General features: G+C 38.7%; 1 protein-coding gene across 2 annotated transcripts in view; it reads left to right on the top strand.

Annotated features, from left to right (window-relative positions):
* Nucleotides 1–734: 734 nt before the first annotated feature.
* The window catches only part of KRT222 (keratin 222), a 52,620-nt gene continuing 40,080 nt past the window's right edge, over nucleotides 735–13,274 (top strand). Inside the window, exons 1-2 of one of the 2 annotated variants that reach the window (XM_088474745.1) lie at nucleotides 735–848; nucleotides 11,313–11,536. In XM_088474745.1, the coding sequence (XP_088330871.1) occupies nucleotides 11,324–11,536 (213 nt within the window). In that variant the 5' untranslated portion in view covers nucleotides 735–848; nucleotides 11,313–11,323. Of the gene's footprint in view, nucleotides 849–11,305; nucleotides 11,537–13,274 lie in introns of those variants that run through there. The other variant, XM_088474743.1, reaches the window with a different exon arrangement.

The following is a 13,274-nucleotide window of genomic DNA, read 5'->3' as shown; positions in this document are numbered from 1 at the left end:
AAAAATACATTACGCAAAATTATCTTATCAGTTGTTGAATAACCTAAGTTTGATTAAGTAATTATTGACTTTCATTATAAATTAACAGCCTGTTAATAGCAATGTGTCCTGTTGTAGACTCTATTTACTTCCTTTAACTCTTTACCTACCATACATCAAAATGATTTAATGTTTCTCACTTTCACATGTATGTATACTTTAGTAAATATATTTTCTTCTATACCGAGCGCTCCCTTCCATTTTTCTTAGTTGTTTCTTGCTGTCGGGGATCAGCACCCCCGTTATTGTGGTGAGTAGCGGAGGTTATTAGAAATACATAAGTGCCTATAAATGTATCGATTGATTTTATATTGTTTTTGTTGGGTACAGACATTCACACAATATCTCTTTTTCTTGTGTGTTTCTGTACGCACATCCGTATCTCCATCACATTTCTTTATGTATGTATACTTTCCTCATACATTTTAACATTTAAAATATATTATAATTTTAGATTTATATTTAGCATACGTTCAATGCATAAAAATTACTGCAATATCAATACAAAAAAAAACAGTCCTTACATTAAAACTGACTGTGTTTTATAATGATATAGTTGCTGATTTTTAGCCATTAGAAAAGAGATTTAAAAACTGGTTAAAACCTGATGAGTGACATTCTTAGCAAAGGGAACATTTCTGACAAGCTGTTTTCTCGGGAAAGTACACTTTCCATAGTTTCCAGCGTGGCAGATCTCTAAAGAAGCATGTTTAAGGACATTCTTTTATTTCATGGGATAAGACTAAAGAACATTTGAAAACATTAAGCTAATACTTCTGACATTTCTTCAGACAGCTAGCGAGGGATCCGTAAGTATGAAAGATTGTTCTTGTTTATATGGATCAGTATGGAGAAAATATAAACACAATAGGGATGGGCATTAAACAAATACAGATACTTTACATCCTGGCAGATTCCAGGTAACTACTGTACTGTAAATACACAACAATAGGGAATTGTTTTTATATCATGCTCACAGAAGTGTGAATGTGTTGAAAAGTTTTTAGTATACATTACGGTGTTAAAGTGCCAGCTCTGAAAAATTCAAGATACGGTACTGTAAGCTGATGTTTTGTTATTGTTACAATTTTAGTGACATTATACAAATTGCTACTAGTCTTTTGACTGATTATAACAAATAAACTTCTCAATACTTTAAAAGTTCACACATAGGGCTGCAAGATTTGACTTTTAAATATGCACTTAGTCATGCATTGCTTGACATGTGCATAAACCACTGTACTCATTTAGATACAAATAGTCATAGAGTACAGCTACAAACTGCAAAGCATACAACATCTAGGAACACGGGCCCTGATTCAGAGCCGCTCGTAAGCGGCCGCTCGTTCGTTCTGACCAATGTTCGCACATCTGCGCATGCGTACGGATTTTAATACGCATGCGCGAACCAGTCAGTGCGGCCGAAAATCGTTTGTTCGCTATATAGCGAATGCCTGCTATTTTGAGTGACAGAAGGAGGCGTATGTGGGTGGTAACAGGGAAAGGTGCTTGAAAACGGGGGTGTGGAATTTCGAACGCAGGCGTGCTTAAAGGTCAAAACAGGCGTTTTAAGGGAGTGCATAATTAATACAGCAGCATCATTGACCACGTCACTTGTTTTTTTTTTACTCAGAACTGCTCTCAAAATAGCGGTTGAAAAAACCAGCCACAAGAATAGCGAGCAGTTCATACGCTGTTCGATGTACTCGATTAATCTAATAAATAGCGGACATGACGTATGGTGCGAGCGGCAAGGGGGCGTATTTTTCAAAATTACAACCGCAAGTTTTGCTCGCTCGTTCAGACTTAGAGGCGTGAACAGACCGCAATTAGCGAACGGTTCATTTGAATAGCCACCCCTTGTTTTAGAACGAACGACCGCAAATAGCGAGCGGCTCTGAATGAGGGCCATAATCTCTCACTTTGTATACATCTTGAGTAAATGTAACAATATTTATTTTACCATTCCATTTCAGTGTTATACTAAGTAATATTGTGCTTTATGTGAACTGCAGCACACTCGGAAATTATAGTTATTTAGCAAATCTTTTTAACTGGCACGTGTTAAAGCATAATATTAATGAAGGTAATAATAGGCACATGGGTAGATATTGTAGTATATGAAATTATTTTCTTGATCACTTTAAAATGTTATGAAAATTTGCTTAATATAATTTGTATGCCTTTATAATAAACCTGCATTATACCATGCAATTTGTTTTAAAGGTGTTGTTAAATATATAAATTATATAAAGGAGTGATGTTATTATACATTTTACGGGTCAGTGCAGAGATGAACACAGGTAGGCCTTAATTGTTGCTGCATTGCTTGCACAGAACTAGACGCATAATATATCGCACATATGCAGACTTGTCTGCCTCTCTGTGGCTGGATTGCTCGTTGGCACGCTTGCTTTGATACCCGTTATCATCATCATTAGTGAGCACTTTGCATCAACCTTATATGTTGCGCAAAAGATACATCTGTAAACAGCTGCATTAATGTTTCCAGACAATTCTTTATAATCCACAATTCCATTGATACCCTTACTGAACATTGCTTATGCGTGAATGGCATGTTACAGCAGAATTAGGCCCATTCAGTTGCAAGAGAGGCATCTGAAATGCGTACAGCTCTGCATTACCTATAGTTGTGCATGTCTGGGTCTGCAGCATGCACAAGGCTCTGCAAGTAGGCATGCATTCAATGAGTAGCGTCACTGGGGTTGGTGACACTCAGTGCACCAAACAGTTCCCCTGTGTGCACATGCCCACAATGGAGCCATGACCTTGTGGGGCAGGGGCATGACCTTGAAGCTCTCCCTTGTAGTTCTCCCTGCAGCTGCCTCCGCTGGGTTCTCAGACAAACACAGGGGTCACACTCACACAGACACTCAAACTAGTCACTCACACTTACACACAGTCACACACACTTACACACAGTTACACATACTACACAACATACTTGCACACACCGCTGCTGCAGGAGGCCAGATCCCGACGTTGGAGGGAGAAGACAGCACTTCGGAAGGTGAGTATTTACTGACTAACTAAGCTAATTGGAAACTTCTTATTGCTTAATTAGACATTAGGAGGACGGTGCCACTGGGGTCCCAGAGCATTTCCCAACCTAAAAATATGGATTGTAGGAAAAATTGGTCGTGCTCTGGAGGTGCGCAAAAAAAACCTCCCAACGCTGAAAAAAATCAAAAACCCCGCTCCTAATTGAGTATGCCCCATCCTGCTTTTTATTTTTTTAGAAAAGTGGATTATTTGCGAAAGAAAAAACACAAAATATATATTTGTGGTGTTTATCAGACCAAAAAAAATCATGGTTGCTTTTGGTTACTTTTTTGGTCATTTGGTTTAAAGACTAATATTATTTTCTAAAAATATAAAGTATTCTGATAAAAACAAGGTATCATTTGTGTAGGTATCGCATAATAGTGATATTGGAATGTGACGAGTGCTAGCGTCAGAAAGTGGCCTCAGCACAAGGGTGAAAGAACCCTCATCAGTGAAGCGGTTAAAGACCTCCTCTTTACTGCTCAAGCTACTCCCAGTCTCCCCCAGTATGTGGGACGTCACGTCCTGCCTTACATCCATTTGGTTGAGCAGAGCGCTGAGATGGGGAGCTGCTCGGAGCAGGCCTTCCAACGGCTCAGCTGCTAAATGCTGACCTGAAGGGGGATCTAGACTTTTAATTAGATGGGGTGTTTTAACAATTAACATAGACTGCTGCCCTTTCTATTCTCTTCCTACTTCTTAGTCTATACTCTTACAAATATAATTAAAACAGAGAATAGGGTAGCTGCTCATTCCATCCTCTACAGCAGGGGTGGGGAATCTTTTTTCTGCCAAGGGCCATTTTGATATATATAACATTATTCGCGGGCCCGGTGCAGGCCATGCCTTCCATGTGACATCACACAGGGGCGGGGCACAATCTGCGGTGATTACAGCAATGCCCGGAGCATCCTGAGGATGCTCTGGGGAGCTGTAAGGGCAGCGGTGTGACTGTCTGAGGGGTCCTAAGGATTCTCCAGGTGGCGCTGCTGCATAGATTCTGGCTGCAGGGTGCCATTCTAGGCACCCTGCTAGCCAGATGAGGCTAGCAGAAATAAGCTCCAAGGGCCAGATTAAACCACAGGCATTATACAGCCCCCGGGCCTGAGGTTCCCCATCCCTGCTCTACAGCAATCCGATTACAATAAATGTTGTGGCACTAATACCTTATTATTAACCCTTATTTAAATTGTGCAATATATTAGTCAGTGATGGGTAATGTCTCACTGGTTACAATAGATTGCTACACATTGTATTATTTGTACCATTTCATTTAATAAGCTTTACAGTCAACAAATGTGCATTCAAGGGAGATCAGGTACAGACAAAATTAAAAGAAAAAATGTACAGATATAATGCCTGGCAATTGCCAATGTCAATAAAAACATAACAGGTATTTGTAAGATTAAAAATGGATACTGGTTCCTCCCAAGATAAATAAAACGTATGAAGGAATCAAAGTTCATGTGTTCATTTACGAAGTAGTAATGAATTAAAGTTTAATGCTAGCATGGACAGCTCCTTGTAACAGTAGTGCATGATCTTACTCAGGCGGAACACATCACACAACAGCCACTTCCAAGGTATTTTCACACATTTTATTTCATCCTTTGTTTTAGGTATACCATTTTCTCTTCTCTGGCACAGAGCTTGATATAGAGATCATTCAGCTGTCAATGACAAACAACACTATAATACCAATATTATGCATGACAATGTTATTAGCACATAACAGTAACACTTTCTTGCCCTGTGCAGAAATTGTAATTAGCTGGTCGTATCTTCTGTATTATTTAAATTTCTTAAATTCATTAGATTTAAAATATAATCATGTCCTGTGGTCAGTTAATGTTAAATAGCTTTTGTTTTTTATTTTGCATAGTGGTTAATAGATTTGCCTTAATGTGATCAGGTCATATATGAATTTAACAGACAGTAGGTCTGTATTTTGATATTTTTTTTATTACTATTGACATACAAAAAAACAAAATAGGATACACAAACTAACAAAAATATAATAATATTTATCACATACAATATCACCATGGGATGTAGTTATGCGGCCGCCGGTCTCAATACCGACATCCGAATCCCGACAAGGGTCTTAAGATAGGCATTGAAATACCGACCCCCTATATTAATTCCGACACCGGAATGCCGAAGGACGCCAGCATGAACGAGGTAAGTCCGGGGCGCCCGTGGCGTTAGTCGTGGGGGGGAGAGGGTTAGGTTTAGAGAGCGTAGTGGGGTTAGGTCTTGGGGGGGAGGTTAGGGTTAGGCACCCCTAGGGGTGAGGGTTAGGATTAGGCACTCCTGGGGGAGGTTAGGGTTACACAGCTATGAGGAAGTACACAAAGAACTATTACTAGTCATTTTATTAAAAAAGTAAATATCAGAATTAAAGCAGAGAAAATATGATGGGCGGCCTAGGGCAGAGTCATAAGCGGAATTGCATAGTAAGAAACCAGTCACTTTTGCCACATATTTTGGAATTTTAGCACATAATTTCTGTCAGTATAAATTTGTATATGAGCAGGAAGACATTCATCTGTATGCAGAGGTGACACAACAGGTGGTTACATCCAATGTGGTACCTCCATACCCGCGCACAAAAGGGGGCATAGCCTTGTGCATGCAACAGTACGCCCCCTGATTTGTGCTGTTTCGGGGGTGTTATCGCATGTCATGTTACCATCCTCATCACCCTGGAGGCTTGCCCAGCGCTCTGGAAGCTGCTGAGAAGCCCCCAGCCTCTCCCATCGCAGTGGATGATGTGGCACTGCTGTTCATCGCTCAGTGAAACCATCCAAGGGGGTGACACCAAAATAGCAACACATCTCTGCTCTTTTGGTGTCACCCCCTCGGAAGGTGTCACCTGGTGCAGCCCGTACCCCCTAGTGACGCCACAGGCGGGAAGGCATGAGACTTATTGTAGTTGTTTTTTAAACAGGAGTAACAAGGAAATAAAGTGATTAGTGAGCCCCCACCACCACATAATATCTGCATATATCACAATTTTATCCTCATTGTGCATAGCCATAAAAGTGCATATATTAATAGTAACACACATAACAAATGAAACGGGCTCCATAGCTAACATAAACAAAGCAGGAGATAGCCCCTAATTATCTCAAAGAACTCTGGGCCTGATTCAGAGCCGGTTGCTATTTGCGGACGCTCGTTCAGAAAAAGGGGCTGGCTATTTTAAATGGAGCGCTCGCTCTTTGCGGTTTGTTGACGCCTCTATGTCTGAGCGAGCGAACGAAACATGCGCTCGCTATTTTGTAAAGACACCCCTTGGCCGCTCGCATCATACATCATCTCCGCTATTTATTTGCTTAATCGAGTACATCGAAAGGCATATGAACTGCTCGCTATTCTTGTGGTAGCATTTTCCTACCGCAATCATGCGAGCAGTTCAGGATAAAAGACAACCAAGTGACGTGGTCGATGACGCTGCTTTGTTAATTATGCACACCTTTAAAACGCCCGTTTTGACCGTTTGGCATGCCTGCGTTCGGATCTACACTCCCCGTTTTCAAGCAGCTTCCTCTGCTACCACCCACAAACGCCTCATTCTGTCACTCAAATTAGCAGGCATTCGTTATTTTGCGAGCACACAATTTCTGACCGCACTGACTGGTTGGCGCATGCGCATTACAACCCGTACACATGCGCAGATGTGCGAACATTGCTCGGAGCGAACGAGCGGCCGCTTACAAGCGGCTCTGAATCAGGCCCTCTGATATGTATCCATTAACACAAACCCTCAACGCAGAACTGTAATAAAAGTAGTTTTATCCAGTGGATGTAGAATGGGCCAATCCCAAACCATTTGAACACTTCACATAAATAAATCCACTCTAATTCCTCATTTTCGTCCACTGATAATAGTTTCCTCCCCTGCAGTTGATCATGGCAGCTGCAAGTGAGTAAACAGACAATCCACTGTTTAGTAAATATACCACTAAAGCCGGGTACGCACTAGACGATATGTTGTGTGATCTGGTGTATCGGATGACATATTGTCCACATCGGGCAGTGTGTACCCAGTATGTCACTGACAATGCGTACTACCCAGCATGAGTCAGGATATTGAGGATTTTTCCTTGGTTTATGGAGCACAACTAACAAAGCCTAAAACATAGAACATGGATATCTGACCTATAAAAATAATTAGAGGTCTCCAGTAAATTGGGGGCACAAAATTCAATTTATTTCTTATATATTTCAATTAGGAGTCCATCTTCCTCAAGGCCACCTTCCCCTTTCCATTTGGGAAGGAAGCAATAGTATATTCCACATCCTCCAATATAAGGAGGAGTCAAAATATACTCATTTCCAAGAGTGTGCAGGCAAACAAACCCTGCTAGATAGACAAGCAGGTCAGCAACAACAAACTGTATTGTACCTGTGAGTGTACAGCATTTCATAGTATTGATAAAAAACACTTGGTATTTCATTGAAAAGCACTTGATTCCCACAATATCTATAATTGCCAGGAACATCATGCTAGCGTTCTCTGCTCATGTCAAATAGCCCAATAGTCTGTCACTACAATTTGCTCGCTCATAGTCTGAAATGTCTGACTGTAAATCACAGCTGCTTTGCTCAAGCTCACATTTAGAACAATATTGGTGCTGACCATTCATTTGAGGCAAAAATCTTGTCCTGTAGAAACAAACTTTTGTGCTTACATATCTATAGGGCGCTAATATGACAAAGCTACAGAATCCTCAATAGCTGAGCTAAACCCTTTATAAATTGTTACCAGGTTTTGCAACAAACAAACAAATATTAATATATAACTAAGTAGCAAAATGTTGGAACACCACTATACAGAGCGGCTCTCTCAAATAGCAGACAGCAGTGTTATTTTCTCTCTGATTTCATTGTGTAACATCCTATATATTTCTTTTATAAAGCAGTTCATCCAATAATGCACATAAATATCAGGTCATATATAACACAAATATATGCTGGCTACAGTTTGTAGAAAGTTCAGTATGTAGAAAAAGAGGGTATGATAAAAGGCTGAAAAGCAAGAAAACTGAGTTAACAAACTATTCTCAGGTCCCAACAAAGTGTCCCAAAGTAGAATGCCTTTGGGAGCCAACAGCCCCATTCCCTCCACCTGTCAATATCAGCATTCAAAACATTATTGAAGTCTGCCATGCACACAACAAGCATGTCAGGCAATAGATTATACATACATTCACTGCACCTCTGAGTACATTGTATGGAGGAGGAACACAATCTACCAATAAATAATAATGGTGTAGCTTTAAGAAAGACATACTGTACAGTATCTATGCTCTGGTTGTCACAGAAAATGATGTATACAGATCAAGACAGGCACCCATGGTTTCTTAAGTGAAATACATTTTCCTTCCACCAAGTGTGTCTCCATAAAACAAAATACATCAAGGTTATATTTTATTTTGATGTGTTTTAGTACCATTAGGGGTGGGGAACGTACGGCCCTCCAGCTGCTGTGGAACTACACATCCCAGCAAAACCTGTGGCAGGGCATGCTGGGATGTGTAGTTCCACAGAAGCTGGAGGGTGACAGGTTTCACACCAAAACCCTGTACATTCCATAATAGCAGCAAAATGTTTTTTTTTTACAATATTACCTTAAGACATAAGATTTAATATTCACAGAACAGCAAGGAAGGAAGAAAAATGTTACCTAACCCATCATCCCACAAGCCTATCTCTTCCAAGCAAACATGAGAGATATGTGTCACTATAAAATAGCACCACCAGAAAGTCAAATACACTTCTGTAATGTGTGATATGTAAAATAAACATACAAAAATATAATAGAATACAAGTAACTCCAAAACACATACACTACCAAAAACATATGTCTGTATTCAAAATAATAGAATTGTGTTATGATCATGTCCACTTGGTAGGTATAGTGTCCTAGGCCTGCATAGAGTAACTGAATTGTATTATGACCGTGCCTAGTGTTCAGGTTATACTGTTTGAATGTAATATCCTGTCTGTACAGTACAAAAGAATTCTATCATGATAGGTAAGCATAAAGTCTTATGTGTGCTTACAGTGAGTGTGTTAATATTTTATTAAGTTGTGAATTATGTTGGGTTGAAATGTCCAATGTTTGAATACAGTATAAATTAATTATGTAATGATGATCAGGGGTGCCAAGAGGGGATGTTGGTACTGATTACTTGGGCCCTGGCTTGTCTATGGGTCCCAGCTGTTGCACAGGCCAATGCCTCCCCCCTTGAACCTAGGCCCACAATAGTGATCAGCTCATGTTGAGTAAGCGTGGTGTCCTATCCTAAGCCTGTATAGAATGTGAAAGAATTATATTATACAGTGCTCAGGGCATGTTGGGTTGGTGTGGTGCCTTTATTTTGGTAAAGTGTGTAGCAGAATAGCAATAATAATTAAGTCTAGAGTATAAGTGTGGTGTTGTGGTGTTTGCATATCACATATTGTTATCCCCTCATGTCTGGAGAGGAAGAATGTGTGCTGCAAGCAAGTGTAAAATGGGTACTGTTAGGGCATGTTAACATAAGCACTACATAATTAGACAAGGACATATTCCCAGATACACCTCCTAGGAAGCGTAGGCTGGAGGAAAAATGTATGATGATAATGAAAATATTAACACTATCAGCTTCTCATGGGTACCTTGTATATTGACCCCTACAGTTTTTAATATATAATTAATTTGTTTTGTAGATGTATTATATCATCACGACCGTATATTTGCATTACTTATTTCTCATTTAGACTACTGCAGGAAAGAAGAGTACCATCGGTTTGTTGGAAAAGATGTTTATATTTAATTATCTTTTTATGGATGTTACTATTGCATTTCTTAATTTCTATTAATGCAGTATTCTCTCTTGTGCATATAACAAATTACTATATTATTACAGACAAAAATCGTAGTAGAGACAAATTGGTTAAATACAATTTAAACAATCTGTTTGATTTAACCAATTTGTCCGAATTACCGTTTCTGTCCGTTTTCTGATGTTTTGGAGCAAATATTCGATTGTCATTTGTTCCCATACATCACCAGATTTAAGTTCCAACCAGCCAGATTGGACAGAAAATGTTATAGTGTGTTCCTGTCTTAAGTATACTCACTGGTATGCCTGTTGTACACTTAGCACAAATACTACTTGTTTATAGTTGTATGAGAAACATTCTGAGCAAGAAAAATTAACAAATTTATTTGATATATTATATTGTATTTCAAATTCTTTATGTTCTTGTCCAATGTAAGGTTCTATGATAGAGAACTCTTAAGGCGCAAATGATAAAAAAAAGTATAATAATGAAACAAATTTATTAGTGCTATGTGCAAGATCCTAATAGACATATAAAAGGAGAACATGTAAATCTCAAGTACATGTCCTGAGGTGTGCTTATTGCTCTTTTAAGTTCAACCTAATAACAATACTATCCAAAAACTACTTATGAAGATTTAATTTGTTCTTATTTATTTAATCATCAAAGGATCAAAGAGTGAATAAGTTATGCTAATGTCTGATCTGTACTTGTACAGCTAATGTAAGCTACAGTGTAAAAGAAACATATACACAGACTGTGCAGAGTAGAACTAGTACAATATGACAATATAATAATAATTTCCAGTTACTTTTCTCTTGTGTATCAATCACTTTGCAACTGCTACATGGTTTCCGACAATTCCAATAACCAAAGAGGACAATTACATTACTTATTACTACTTTTACTATGTATATGTATTTATTTATATATAAAGTTATGGCTGAAGTACTGACAGGACTAGAACTGTTGAAATTTGAATCTTATTTATAAAGTTCAGCGACGTTCCAGTGGGATGCAGTCCACCATCATTAAGTCCCACCAATTAGCCAGTCCAGCGTATTAAAATAATTCTAATTACAATTACTCACTTCCTGTGAACATTTCCATTATTCCTTTTAATACTTAATTCATGGTATATTCTCCTGTGCTGTATTGATGGCATTTGTGAAAGGACTTCATGTTAGGTAACAATTACATGTAACATTGTCTAACCTCAAAAATTGCACCAAAGTGCATCAAAATTAAAGGGTTCCAGAATACTCTATATAGTCTATAAGGCTCTACTCTAAATGGTGCACATGAGGTAAATTAATACAATGCCAATGAATGCATGGTATTAACAATATTCTGATTTTTTTGCATGGAAGAGTCTATCATCATGTCAGCAGAGACTGGCTGCCTGGTAGTTGATCCCAAGGGGACAATGAGACAGCTTAACGAAAGATTGGCTGAATTTGTGAAGCATTGCCGTCTCCTGGAGCAGTCAAACATTGGATTGCAAAAGAAAATTGAAGAACATGTAAAAAATAGTAAGCTGCAATTGCCTGCTTGGAAAGAGATGGAAGAAGAAAGCAAACACCTCCTCCAGTATGTAGGTATTATAAGTGTTTAAAAAAAAAACATGTACTACTGTATGTATAGGTGTTGATATCACTTCTGTCACATCTATATGCCAATATCAAATATGTCACCCATATGAACATGTCCATTAATTTATGCCACCCATGTGCAGGAATCCATATTACCTAGACCACCCACGTACAGTTATCCATATTATCTATGTCACTAATGTACATATGTTACTATCAACTTTAAAAAAAAGTAGTCTGCCTGGCACCTTTAGGGTAAATATGTAGGGTAGGGTGAGTTGGTGTTCTGCTGCCTGGAGAGTAAGTAACTTCCCATGGTGAAATAGTGGATATATTTTTGTGTTATTCTCTGACACAGGAGAGGGTACCCCTAGATGAGGTTTAGTGTTTGCCTAAACCTCCTCTAGGTGTACAATCTCCAGTACTGAAGAATAACACCAAAAATATAATTTTAGTCATCCATGTACATGTATCTATATCACCTATGGCACCCATGTATCTGTATCTATGTCACCTATATACAAGTGTCAATATCACTTATGTCACCAATGCATCGGTGGCAATATCACTTATGTCACCCATCTTCTGGTGTCCATATACCATCAACATACTGGTATCACTAAACAAAAAAACGGAAAGGGGGATGTCCCCCAGTCATCCATATCACTTATATATAGGGGTCCACATTTCTTATATGGGATGCAGGGTTGCAAAAAATCTGCCTCATTTGATTTAAATAATTTTTTTGATTTAAATAGGATATTTTTATTAACATTTTTTTTTAAAGTAAACTGTTTAATTTTAGATGTTTACACCTTGTTTTAGCAATACATGAACAATTTTTGAAGTGAGAAGAGTAACAAAATGAACACAGTAATAGAATAAATACACACTAAACAGTTGCATCGAGAAGTAAAATTAGGCTCTGAATTTCACTCAACTCAGTTGTTTGAGTCTGAGTGAAATATGTACATGTCTTTGTCCATGTCCTCACATTTGTCCTCAAAAAGCTCTGTAGCATGCAACCAGCTTAGCTGCTTTTTCATTTCCTAATCTGATGCATGTTTTGGATTGTACAAAACCGTACGTTGAAAAAATCCTTTCAATTCCTGCACTTGATGAAACTGCGGTGAACATCTGCTTTAGAAGATTTACTACAGAAGTGTCTAACTGAAGTTGAGCTGCGTTGGACATCCACCAGGCTAGAGGAGATACTTGGCGTAAAGTGTCCACTTCAAACATGTATGGTGCAAATGGTTTTATGGGTGCATGAAAGTTGATGATGACCAGCATAATTAGATGATTATTGGCATGAGCAAACTCTATAGTAGTCTCAATTTCAGCAGGACTAAGCTTTTTTTCCCTGTACCTAGGATCAAGTAGATTAGCCAGCAAGTGGGCATCTGTGAGTGCAATTTTAGCTCTTGCCTGTGCCATCTTTACTACATTGCTGTGGTGTCCAATCTCTCCAAGATCATCTAACAGCTTATTCCACACTTGTACGACCTCATGATTGTGCAGTTGCATCTTTGTGCACGATCCAGGGCTACAATTACATCATTTGATTTAAATCATTTGATTTAAATTGTGCAACCCAGATGATTTAAATCATGATTTAATCATTTGATTGAAATCGCTTGATTTAAATCGTGCAACCCTGATGGAATGGGTATGAGACGCCGGCGTCTGGGATCCCGGCATTCAAAATTCTGATGCCGGCATCCCAACAGGGTTAGGATT

This window comes from Taudactylus pleione, unplaced genomic scaffold (assembly GCF_031769625.1).
Source record: "Taudactylus pleione unplaced genomic scaffold, aTauple2 ptg000155l, whole genome shotgun sequence".
NCBI classification, from domain to species: Eukaryota; Metazoa; Chordata; class Amphibia; order Anura; family Myobatrachidae; genus Taudactylus; species Taudactylus pleione.
This window is presented reverse-complemented; position numbering and strand designations above follow the sequence as displayed.